The sequence below is a fragment of the Glandiceps talaboti genome, chromosome 23, assembly GCF_964340395.1.
Source record: "Glandiceps talaboti chromosome 23, keGlaTala1.1, whole genome shotgun sequence".
NCBI lineage: Eukaryota > Metazoa > Hemichordata > Enteropneusta > Spengelidae > Glandiceps > Glandiceps talaboti.
The window spans coordinates 8,897,953-8,911,041 of NC_135571.1; the positions used below are offsets into that span (position 1 = coordinate 8,897,953).

The 13,089-nt window shown below is 36.4% G+C and overlaps 2 protein-coding genes across 3 annotated transcripts in view; both read left to right on the forward strand.

The window, feature by feature from the left end:
- Positions 1-6,744, forward strand: part of LOC144453018 (uncharacterized) — a 15,898-nt gene extending 9,154 nt beyond the window's left edge. Inside the window, exons 5-10 of one of the 2 annotated variants that reach the window (XM_078144281.1) lie at positions 508-591; positions 1,428-1,526; positions 1,988-2,059; positions 2,923-3,300; positions 3,596-3,991; positions 4,474-6,744. In XM_078144281.1, the coding sequence (XP_078000407.1) occupies positions 508-591; positions 1,428-1,526; positions 1,988-2,059; positions 2,923-3,300; positions 3,596-3,991; positions 4,474-5,303 (1,859 nt within the window). In that variant the 3' untranslated portion in view covers positions 5,304-6,744. The remainder of the gene's footprint in view (positions 1-507; positions 592-1,427; positions 1,527-1,987; positions 2,060-2,922; positions 3,301-3,595; positions 3,992-4,473) is intronic. The other variant, XM_078144282.1, reaches the window with a different exon arrangement.
- Positions 6,745-7,000: 256 nt separating this feature from the next.
- Positions 7,001-10,358, forward strand: LOC144452692 (uncharacterized). The gene is made up of 3 exons (XM_078143837.1): positions 7,001-7,066; positions 7,721-7,870; positions 8,682-10,358. Exons 2-3 carry the CDS (start codon positions 7,748-7,750, stop codon positions 10,356-10,358), a joined length of 1,800 nt encoding a protein of 599 aa, XP_077999963.1. The 5' UTR covers positions 7,001-7,066; positions 7,721-7,747.
- The last annotated feature ends 2,731 nt before the right edge of the window (positions 10,359-13,089 follow it).

The window sequence follows — 13,089 nt, forward strand, 5'->3', positions numbered from 1 at the left end:
AAATCGAGAGATCTGATTGGTCTAGACATCACAAGAACTGTGCTAAAATAGTGATATAGCACAGTTAGGCCTATCGCGTTGTTCCTGACCCACACAAAACAGACATAGGAGGCAATTTATGTTATTTAAATTTTCCACAAACCAAGTCTAGCATATGTGTGTGTGTGTGTGTGTGTGTGTGTGTGTGTGTGTGTGTGTGTCTGTATGTATGTATGTATGTATGTATGTATGTATGTATGTATGTATGTATGTATGTATGTATGTGTGTGTGTGTATGTATGTATGTATGTATGTATGTATGTATGTATATATGTATGTATGTATGTATGTATGTATGTACGAACGTACGTACGTACGTATCTGTCTGTCTGTACATACGTATGTATATATATTCGTTGAAAAATCAAAATCAATTTTTATATTTTTCCATTATAGAGCAAATTTAACACCCTCATTTTAATTATTCCATTGAGTGTTGTTTATTCTTTCATTGTTATTACTCATCAGATCCAAAGACTGGCATTCTCCCAGATAGGGACTCTACAAGTTTAGAAGGTACCGCGAAGGGGCTGCAAGAAATCCTTACCTCGGGTATGAAAGTTTGTTATTTAGACACACAAATAAACATAATATACATACATACATACATACATACATACATACATACATACATACATACATACATACATACATACATACATACATACATACATGCATACATACACACACACATACATACACACACACATACATACATAGACATACGTACATGCATACGTACGTACATACATACATACATACATACATACATACATACATACATACATACATACATAAATACATACATACATACATACATAGACATACGTACATACATTACATACATACATACATACATACATACATACATACATACATACATACATACATACATGCATACATACACACACACGTACATACACACACACATACATACATAGACATACGTACATGCATACGTACGTACGTATGTAAGGGTACGTACGTACGTACGTACATACATACATACATACATACATACATACATACATACATACATACATACATTACATACATACATACATACATACATACATACATACATACATACATACATACATACATACATACATACATACATAGACATACGTACATACAGACGTACATACGTACGTACGTACGTACGGGTACATACATACATACATACATACATACATACATACATACATACATACATACATACATACATACATACATACATACATACATACATACTTACATACATACATACATACATGCCTGCCTACCTGCCTGCCTACCAATAGCTACCTCCCCCTCCCTCCCTCCCTCCCTACCCATATACCCACTTTAACAAACCCTCATATTCGATTCTGTGTTGTAACTTTTAGATGATGAAAACTGTACAACCAGTGATGATAGCAGTACTTCATCAGACTCTTCCAGTTCTGATTCAATTGGAAAGGGAGTTGAAGAATCTGAAATTCCAAGTAAGTTAAGACTCACACCACTATTTTCTATAGTGGTCTGAAGTTAAGATAACAAATGAAAGTCTTCAACATCTAACATTTATAAATATCATTCCATGCATAAACCAAGTTGAACAAACAATGTGGAAAGTATGCCTTGGTCGTTCTACGTCACGACAACGCGTGTCTACGTCATTGATTCTGCGGTGTTCGAAATATGATTCAAAACGTTGAAATTGCCAATACTTTCCCCGATTTTCCCTAGATATTGCTGCGCTGATATAATTATATGACTTCAAAAAGCTCGATCGGAAGGTAGTGACGGGTGACTTTGTTTTTTACCGCTACGATGAGTCGCTTGATACGGACGTGTTGTGCCATGCATATCAGCTGACACTCGCACTACACACGAAATGATTTCACCGATGCATGACGGCACATCGTACTTTACAGACTAATTATATTTTACATTTATTTTCTAGCGTCTAAAACAACTTCTGCAACAGCAAAGGAACTACAACTTAAAGAATTAGTTCATCCACCTGAAAATCCCTGTAAGTACTTTTTAAATTTTTAATATTTTTAATGGACACCCAACTTTGTTATAGAGAAAGAGAATGACATACATGGGTGTGAGATGCAAAAAAAAATGGGTTGCTAACAAAGTACCGTCATATCTTTCTGAACTTATAACAACCAATGATACCGTTCATCAATACAACACACGGACCAGAAAGCCCACTCCCGACCCTTCAGATGATGCATGGCATCCATCGTTGTAAATAATTCATCAATCTAATGACTTCTGTATTCTCCTACTCCTCTCAGTGTTCAATATTGTTGCATAATTTTTGGTATCTCTCTGAGTATTTGTATTTCAAATCTGTATTTGTATTTGTTATATTTTGCAATTGCATGAAAACCCATATAATGGATGCAATGCCGTTTATACATAAATAACTATTAAATAAATAAATAAATAAATAAATAAATAAATAAATAAATAAATAAATAAATACATCCATGCTATACGCTGGCCGCTAATTAGGTATTGAAAACACAATGCTCTTTTACAAGTCTTGATAGAGTTGTGAGGCATTATGGGAAGTAAACAATATTCCGGGAGTTTCATACTTTGAAGCAATGGCCACACAGAGTTGACAGTGTGACAAGAACAGAAGTCTCCTACTACAGTGTAGTTCATTTCCAGAAAGACTTGGTCGAGTGTACATATCACCTCTTGTAAGCTAGATTTCTTACTTGCTATAACTCTATTTTAGTGAAGTCTGAGCGGAGCTATTCGATTCCCTAAGCACATGCATAATTGCACTCATTAGTTAAAATCAGCCAATCATTTCCTCCCCTTTAAATTGATATTTCAAAAACAGTAATGTTCAACTTACTTATTTCAATTTAGGTAATATGTATGTGAAATTACATGTAGATCATTGTACTCCGTGTGCTGGGTATTCGGCAACACATGTTTCTGATCGCATCTTGCCCGCAACACGTGATTCAAATGAAGGCGGGAAATTAAAAGAGAAACTACGTAGTCTTTGTAGTCATGTCGAAGTAAGTGGTCCAGAGGAGGGATGTATTCAATACATGATTAAATGCCATACAGAGAAGGCAGCGATGTTACTATGGCAACAATACCAATCTGGTCGTCTACGTAAACTCGTACAGAAGACACTTATTACTAGAAACTTCCTACGCAGAGTAAATGCTATGTCACTGACATTACAAGTATCTATTGAGGAGACATCTTATCAGAAAGTATTGCAGTATTTTAAAAGTAAGTACTCATATCAACTCGTATGGATGCATGTATGGATGTATGTATGTATGTATGTATGTATGTATGTATGTATGTATGTATGTATATGAAATGTGAATGTGAATGTGTGTGCGCCCGCGTATGCACACACGTATGTACGTACATACGCACGTATATTTGTTTGTTACTGGAATCCACAACCAATGATAAACAACCACAACCAATGATAAACGAGTCTATAATTTCTTTCATATCACAAATAGAAAGGAGTCTTTACCCTTTATCGCTTTTTTTTTATCGTTTTTCCGCTTAGAGAATTATCAAGGAAAGGGTTCGGTAGACGATCGACGTGAGAAACGCAAACATACAGTGTCAGCTTCTGAAGAGACACATCACAGCTGTCAAGGGCAGGTACGCAGTACTATCGACTATCTCGACTTGGCAGAACAACCACAGATGAAGCAAGCAGCAACAACGTCTTCTTCAGACAGAGCTGACATTGCGGCCAAATGGAATGAAATCCTCCACTATGAAAAAGAGAACAAAGATTTGAAAAAGAAAAATGCTTATCTTGCAGGGGTTAAGAAGGAAGCTGTTGACAACGCAGGTTTCTTGAAGAAAGCTCTGCAACAGTCACAGGAAAAGAATGATGAACAAAATCGAGCTTTATGTCACAAAATTAATACAATCCAAGAAAAACTCACTCAAGGTGAATGTTGTTCCTTTGTTATGACTTATTTCATCACACTAAATGATATTTTTGAATTTCTAAATCCAGGTGTAAAGGTTTTCTCACTGCGCATGAGTGAACTACAAGGTTACATTGATTGCTGTTACATATGTTGCTGCGAGAGACAGTTTTCTGCATTGGTAAAAAAAATTGGCCTAAGGTGTTTATCTGCAGGCCATTCTATCGACTAGAATTCGAGACTGTTGGCAGGTGACACAGGAAATTAAAATTTCTCATCCAAATGTTCATCATTTCTTGTTAGAAATCATCGTGCATGCAGGTTGTATATACCATAAGTGCAGTAACCTAGACGAGAGTAACGACGTTAGAGTGCAAGGAAAATTGTGTATGAGGCTATGTGTTTCGACTCATTTAGTCATTAACAGTTCTTAAATCAAGTCAAAATGTATTATCTTTTTAAATGGTCGAGAATTAATTGACGTTTATTCTCTGCCTTTCAGCCTACCCCGCGAAAGGTACCATAATGATTTTCGGAAGTAAAGGATCTGAGCCCGGTCAGTACAATCATCCGAGTGGAATCGCTGCAAACGATCGAGGTGAGTTGACAGTCGCTGACAAATCAAATCGCAGAGTTCAAGTGCTGACATGGAATAATACATTCAAGCATGAATACAGGTATGATGACCTCGATGGACCATTCAGACCAAGGGATGTGGCTGTTTCCCGAGATGGCAGCTATTACTGTACTGACCATGGAAATATGGCAGTCCTGGCATGTGATGAGCACAACAAGGTTACTGCCAGCTTTGGTGGGGCAGAAGGGATTGACCCCTATGGAATAACTTTGACCAAAGATAATGCTGTTTTGGCTAATGATCGCTACCATGATTGTATCCGAAAATACACAAAGGAAGGATCTCTAATCGACACGTTTGGATCAAAGGGAAAGCTACCCGGACAGTTTGATTTCCCATGGTCAGTTGTCGTTAATAGCGAGAATAAGATAATAGTGTCGGATCAAAATAACCACAGAGTTCAGGTACTTGACCCGAATGGAAAGTTTCTCTTCCTGTTCGGGTCAAAGGGTTCGGAGGATGGTCAACTGATTAATCCACATGGCATTGATGTCGATGACGACGATAATATATATGTCTGTGATTTTACCAATAATAGAGTTGTGAAGTTTTCAGCTGAGGGTAAATTCATTGCTAATATAGCTAAAGGTAGAGTAAGTCCCAGATATATCGCGGTCAGTAAGAGTAAAGACGGGCCACTTCGATTGGCCGTTACCGACTGGGAAGAACACTGCATCAAAGTAATCTTCATATAGATACTAATGTATTATGCCAGATGTCGGTTGGCCAAAGAATCTCATGCCAGGTGCACTGTACAATGTTTTACCCACAACTCTCGCTACTCGGACATTATTTCTTTAAAGTCAGGCAAATCACACCAGTGTACAGCGATTTGTAAAGAGTCTGACGTTTTTGAAACTTTGACAACATAGAATTCATTGATGAGTTTCTGAATGCCCATTTTCATTGGTTCAGTTGCCAATTTTATGTAGGAGATATTTTTATAAATTAGTCAAACAGACTTTCTAGAAAGACATGCACACTTTTGGCAAGGAAACTAAAAAAATATAATAGCACGTGTTATATCTGCACCAACGATATTGAATAAGTATAACAACAGAAATTTACATACAGACGGACTACCAAAGTTAGTGATAACTGAATATTCATGAGTACAAAATGCTATACACTTCAGTGTGAAACAGCTTCATGAATATTCAGTGTTCCACCGTTGAATAATGTATATCATGGGAAAATGGACCCATTGAAAAACATCCATTTGGTCTGGACAATCTAATGATGACGTCAGACATGATTTGAGATACTGGAGTCCCTGCCATAACCTTGATATTTTACAATTCACAAAGCTCCTATACTTTCTGGTAATTTACTTCCTGATTAAGAGCTGACATAATAGTAGAACAAACAGGACAGAAACCCTCTCTGAAAGACGTTCCCAAACTCACAGACATCACACAGTTTAACGAGCTTACAATGCGATATTATACTCACGAGTTGAGCCGAGTAATCCCGTTTCGCTGGATGGTGACGAGTGACGCTAATCGATGGATATGAAAGAAATTCAGAATAAACCCTGGATAGGGATAGTAGCAGTGACTACTTATTAAGGATATATTAGCTGAAACGGGGACTATTTTTTGAATATTTTTGTTCTTATTTTCAATATAAATTTACTTTTACACATGCTAAAGCATTGTAACCACCCAACTGATATTAACGAACACAAATCAAACGAGTCTTATCTCATCAATGCATCATTTTAGGGTACGAACAGAATTTAGGGGGGGGGGGCTGAAGAAAACATTGTGGTCAAACATTTTAGTTGTCCCCTCCCCTCCCAGTGCACTCAAAATTACAAGGGCCTCCATGAACTCCAGAACTTCTGTAAACCCCCAGTGTGTTGAAAGCGGCTAGATGTCTTTATTTACCCATATTTTCATCGTGTGGTGACGTTTGTTTTGTTCTAGCCGCTTTCAACACATCAGATTGGTAAACCCCCTATATATGTAAACACGCAATGTATAATCACAATATACATGGTACAAAAATGTTTTGTTTAAGAATAACTTGCTTTACATGTATATTATATCATTTCATTTCAATGATTTTCACTATTTTGACCAAGTCTTCAAATTTAAACTTTGTGCATGTAATTATTGTACTCATAATAAAATTCGGACAGTGCATTGTATATTTGTCATAATAACTACGTTAACTTTCACTTTTTCATCCGCGCGCATGCGCACTGAATCCACCTTCATTCGTGAAATGAAAAATATTCCTAGTATTCATGGTTCGATGACCTATGAAGTAAAACCACTGTAACGCAATTGACGGCGAGACCAATAGCTGGCAAGCCGTTTATATGAAACAATATCCATAGTAATATATTGTATGTACTCATATATATTACAAACACGTAAATCCAACATTCGGCGACGACACTGTGTCCACAGATAGCTCGACCTCGAACTGGGTGAAGATTTTCAAACAGTAGGTATGCATTGATTTTTTTTATGAACGTGTGACATTGCGTGTAAGTGCTAAAGGACTTCTGACAAAAGCATTCACGATCTAAAAAAAAATAAAAAAAATAACGTATATTTGTGTGGGGTTTAGGGGGTTGTCTGTGGAGGTTTGTCTGTATTTGTGTTATAATGTGACAGTCTGTCTATGTGTAAGTGTCTGTATGTGTCTGTGTAACCATGGCTGCGCCTATGTTTATACATTGAATGTCGTGTAAGCCCCGGAAATAACAGTATTAAAAGTTGCTGTTAATGCTTTATTTGTACTGACAATTAGAGATTTTTGAACAACGTTGATCAGAATGTGTTGGAGTTTCTAGGTAAACAGTCAGCAGAAACGAAAAAAAAAGGATTCAGCATGCATTTAAATAGAGTTCAAAACGGTATCAAGTATTAATCAATAAGAATTTTCAACAACCAAGATGGCGGTAAAATGTATTGGTAAACAAAAGTGTCAACTATCTCGAAAACAAGATGGCGAACATAGACATTTCTTTTTTTTTTATCTTAAAGGACCATTTACAATCTTTTCCATTGCAAAGTTTTGAGAAGTTTGAATAATTTTGATTTTCAGTGATATTACATACATTCCAATCAATACTATATTCTCATTCTCAATGTTTCAGGCATCTTTTTCTAAAGGACACCATACCATGGATTCTAAGATTGGAGAATGCTGGCGTTGTAAAGCCCCTGGACACATAAAGTGCCAAGTGTGTGACTTTGCTCTGTACTGTACAAAGTCATGTTTACGGAAGGATCAATTTAGACATAAGGTATGAAACGTAAACGCCTATCATACATTATTTATATATTATTCACCAATATTGTTTTTCGTTCAGTCAAGGAAATACGAGTGACCTAAGGACCCTTTGTCACTACGGGTCGCTAGATAAGTAGTGACAACCCTTAAGTCTCGAGTATTTTCCGGTTGAATGAAGAACGACATTGGAGAATAACATTTATACCAGCAACTGTAATATAAAAGAAAGATCGGGGAAAGTAATTGCAATTTTGAATGCTTTGTGTCATATTTCGAACACAGAAAAACCAGTGACGTAAACACGTGTTGTCGTGACGTAGAACGTCAGATTATATATTCCATATTTTTTGTTTAACTTGGCTCGTGCATGGTATATTGTTAGAAATCTGCTCATAAATCTGACTGACCATTCGAATTTCCCAATCATCTGTTGTTCACGTGATTTTTTCTTATGTTCTAACACACACACAACCTTCCTTGCTAACTTCGGGTTAAAACCACACCACGTGAATTTGACCGAGATGAAAAGGTGACCTGTTTGGTCCATACAAGCAGATTACTCAAGAATTAAAAAAATGGATGACATAATTCACGAAAGCATAGTTTTTCTACCCACATGTAATTATCAGATACAATGCTGTTTTGTCTTATCAAAACAAGATATGAAATGATATAATGATATGATTTATCCAGTCCTTTGATCCCAACCTATAGTACAAAACAAAGAATGAAAAATATAGAGACACCAGAGGGCTAATTGTAAATTCAATTCGTCATAATTATACATAATGCATCATCATAACAAATCATAGTTTCTGTTTCAGGTGGAATGTAGCACTTCAAAGAGATTTCATCCCTGCACTTATTGCAAGAAGGTAGTAGCTGGTGCCAAACGATGTTCAGCCTGTCGAATAGTATGGTACTGTGGTAGTGAATGTCAAAAGAGAAACTGGAAGTCTCACAAACCGAGTTGTGATAGTATAACCAACAACATTGTGGAGATGTCTAAGTTAATCCCAACTCTCCCAGGGAGGGTAAAGAAAGGTACAATCCCATGTTACATAAACACTTATTACTGGGGAAATACACCAGCTGTTGATCTTCTAAAACTGCCACAAAATGAAGGACAAGATGGTGTTCACCCTGAGAAGATATCTCTTCTTCTTGCTGGTGTGGGTGACCTTAGAAACATCATCAAGACCGGGGCGTCTTTGCCTGATGAGTTCGAAGGTCAAGTGGAGTTTTATCTCAATGACATCAACTACCACATCTTAGCACGTAATGTATTATTCCTGTATTTGATGTTCACGGCCGATGACATCACTGACATTGCTAGCACTATAGTCCAACTGTGGTACTCTATATGCATTAATCAGCATCACCTCCAAACTTTGCACACGTCACTCAAGGAACTATTGGACATTGACGGTGACATCATATCCAAACGGACAAATGGAATGATGACAATTTCAGAAGAACACTATGATCAATTAAAGATACCATGGAAGCGTTGGTTGACTTCATCGAGAATCGGAGGCCCAGACAACCACATATTTAAACAACGCTATCAGGAAATTTGCAGTGATCCAGAATCTGGGGTAGGTTGGACAAACTACGTAAATAGCATTCCTAAGATCCATCAACAATCCATGCAAGATTGGTGGCAATCTGGAATACTGCTATCCTCAGCCACTGCTGATAAACACGAGGCAGTTTTCCAAAATGTGACGTTACTCTGCAGCAACCCAGTATATAAGCAACCATTGGCGATAGTCAAAGCTTACTTCTCCGCACGTGGAAATTTAATTACTGATGACGTCGCGAAATGGTTTCTGAAAGAACCTCTGATATATACAGTGCCAGCCGACATCTTTCCTTTCATCGGCTGGGATTATCTTGACGTGTGGGCTCACTGCCCTACTCCTGATATATCTGACATGTACAACACGTACATCTCGAATCTCATTCACACGTTTCTTCTCAACCTAAGGAAGGGTCAGATCTCCTTTCGTGTTCTGCTGTGTGACTGTTTTCAGTTGACAAATGAAATCAAGCCGGATGAGACCAACTTTGATCGTATTTCGACATCTAACATAAGTGACTACTTCGGATTGGCTGTCGTCCTGGATTACTTCAAACCGTACCTCAACACTGTCAACCCTTATTCTGTCATCATAACAGAATTCATGAACTGGCGGTATGCTGTAAAAGCTACATTCCCATTTGAGTGTAACTTGAGCCATGAACTCTTTTATACGGCAGATATATTCACAGAGTTTCTGCGTGCTGATTTACTGCTGTACAAAGTGGAGCGATCAGGACATCCACCAACGAAGAAGGATGTGCCTAGATTCTCAGAAATTACACAGTACAATGGACTAATACTGCGAGATTTCTACCATGAGTTAAATCGCGTGATGCCCTTTCAGTGGCAGGTAAACAACCGCCCAGTTACACAGCGGAATGGGCATACAAGAAGCCTGGAGTGGACCTTGGTTTAAACATATACCCTCCTCCTTGGTTGAGGGTGTATGGTTTAAAGATAATAATGCGGCAAACCAAGCAACTGCCGAAAAAAGTAACTGTGTCGTAAAACAATGTTGTAAAGTGATGACAAATGAACACACATGTCTCACATCAATGCGGCAAACCAAGCAACTGCCGGAAAGTGACTGTGTCGTAAAACAGTGTCGTAAAACTGTTGTAAAGTGATGACAAATGAACACACGTGTCTCACATCATGCACCCCTCTCCCCAAACCACGAATCTGGATAACGAGATCACTTTACAACAACGGGTATATCTCAAACTACACAAAATTATGGTTGGCAAACCCTCAATAATTGATATCCACCGCGATTTATAATAATGATCTTTTTGAATACATAACTTCTTCAAAGTCTGTTTACATCACAGCTTTGTAAGGAAAGTCAGTTTTTGTTGTGTGGATAATGACTCATCTGTTCTTCAAATTTAATGAAGTAAAAATAGTATTTCCGAAATGATTGGTTCAAAGTTGACAGAGGAGGTCCTCGTTTGTTGAACAGTATCGGCAACTTTCTATTTATAAGCCTTTATATTCGATTTGAATATCAAGGGAGACTTGTAATATCTGCAGGATCTTGTATACTTACCAAATCACAATTGACACCAAATGTGGCTATATAGATAGTACTTGTATATGGGTGTCAGTTTATAGATAGTACTTGTATATGGGTGTCAGTTTATAGATAGTACTTGTATATGGGTGTCAGTTTATAGATAGTACTTGTATATGGGTGTCAATTTATAGATGTACTTGTATAAAGGGTGTCAGTTTATAGATAGTACTTGTATAATGGGTGTCAGTTTATAGATAGTACTTGTATAATGGGTGTCAGTTTATAGATAGTACTTGTATAATGGGTGTCAATTTATAGATAGTACTTGTATATGGGTGTCAGTTTATAGATAGTACTTGTATAATGGGTGTCAGTTTATAGATAGTACTTGTATAATGGGTGTCAGTTTATAGATAGTACTTGTATAATGGGTGTCAGTTTATAGATGTACTTGTATAAGGGGTGTCAGTTTATAGATAGTACTTGTATATGGGTGTCAGTTTATAGATAGTACTTGTATAATGGGTGTCAGTGTATAGATAGTACTTGTATAATGGGTGTCAGTTTATAGATGTACTTGTATAAGGGGTGTCAGTTTATAGATAGTACTTGTATAATGGGTGTCAGTTTATAGATAGTACTTGTATAATGGGTGTCAGTTTATAGATAGTACTTGTATAATGGGTGTCAGTTTATAGATAGTACTTGTATAATGGGTGTCAATTTATAGATAGTACTTGTATATGGGTGTCAGTTTATAGATAGTACTTGTATAATGGGTGTCAATTTATAGATGTACTTGTATAAAGGGTGTCAGTTTATAGATAGTACTTGTATAATGGGTGTCAGTTTATAGATAGTACTTGTATATGGGTGTCAATTTATAGATAGTACTTGTATATGGGTGTCAGTTTATAGATAGTACTTGTATAATGGGTGTCAATTTATAGATGTACTTGTATAAGGGGTGTCAATTTATAGATAGTACTTGTATATGGGTGTCAGTTTATAGATAGTACTTGTATAATGGGTGTCAATTTATAGATAGTACTTGTATATGGGTGTCAGTTTATAGATAGTACTTGTATAATGGGTGTCAATTTATAGATGTACTTGTATAAAGGGTGTCATTTTATAGATAGTACTTGTATATGGGTGTCAGTTTATAGATAGTACTTGTATATGGGTGTCAGTTTATAGATAGTACTTGTATAATGGGTGTCAATTTATAGATGTACTTGTATAAAGGGTGTCAGTTTATAGATAGTACTTGTATAATGGGTGTCAGTTTATAGATAGTACTTGTATATGGTGTCAATTTATAGATAGTACTTGTATATGGGTGTCAGTTTATAGATAGTACTTGTATAATGGGTGTCAATTTATAGATGTACTTGTATAAGGGGTGTCAATTTATAGATAGTACTTGTATATGGGTGTCAGTTTATAGATAGTACTTGTATAATGGGTGTCAATTTATAGATAGTACTTGTATATGGGTGTCAGTTTATAGATAGTACTTGTATATGGGTGTCAGTTTATAGATAGTACTTGTATAATGGGTGTCAATTTATAGATAGTACTTGTATATGGGTGTCAGTTTATAGATAGTACTTGTATAATGGGTGTCAATTTATAGATAGTACTTGTATATGGGTGTCAGTTTATAGATAGTACTTGTATAATGGGTGTCAATTTATAGATGTACTTGTATAAGGGGTGTCAGTTTATAGATAGTACTTGTATAATGGGTGTCAGTTTATAGATAGTACTTGTATATGGGTGTCAGTTTATAGATAGTACTTGTATAAGGGGTGTCAGTTTATAGATAGTACTTGTATAATGGGTGTCAGTTTATAGATAGTACTTGTATATGGGTGTCAGTTTATAGATAGTACTTGTATAATGGGTGTCAGTTTATAGATAGTACTTGTATAATGGGTGTCAATTTATAGATAGTACTTGTATAATGGGTGTCAATTTATAGATAGTACTTGTATAATGGGTGTCAGTTTACAGATAGTACTTGTATATGGGTGTCAGTTTATAGATAGTACTTGTATATGGGTGTCAGTTTATAGATAGTACTTGTATAATGGGTGTCAATTTATAGATAGTACTTGTATAATGG

Bases quoted from the DNA above. Each gene is read 5' to 3' on its own strand.
- LOC144452692 (XM_078143837.1), top strand. From the start codon at position 7,748: ATGGATTCTAAGATTGGAGAATGCTGGCGTTGTAAAGCCCCTGGACAC. The intron at 7,871-8,681 runs GTATGAAACGTA...TTTCTGTTTCAG, and splicing joins AGGATCAATTTAGACATAAG to GTGGAATGTAGCACTTCAAA.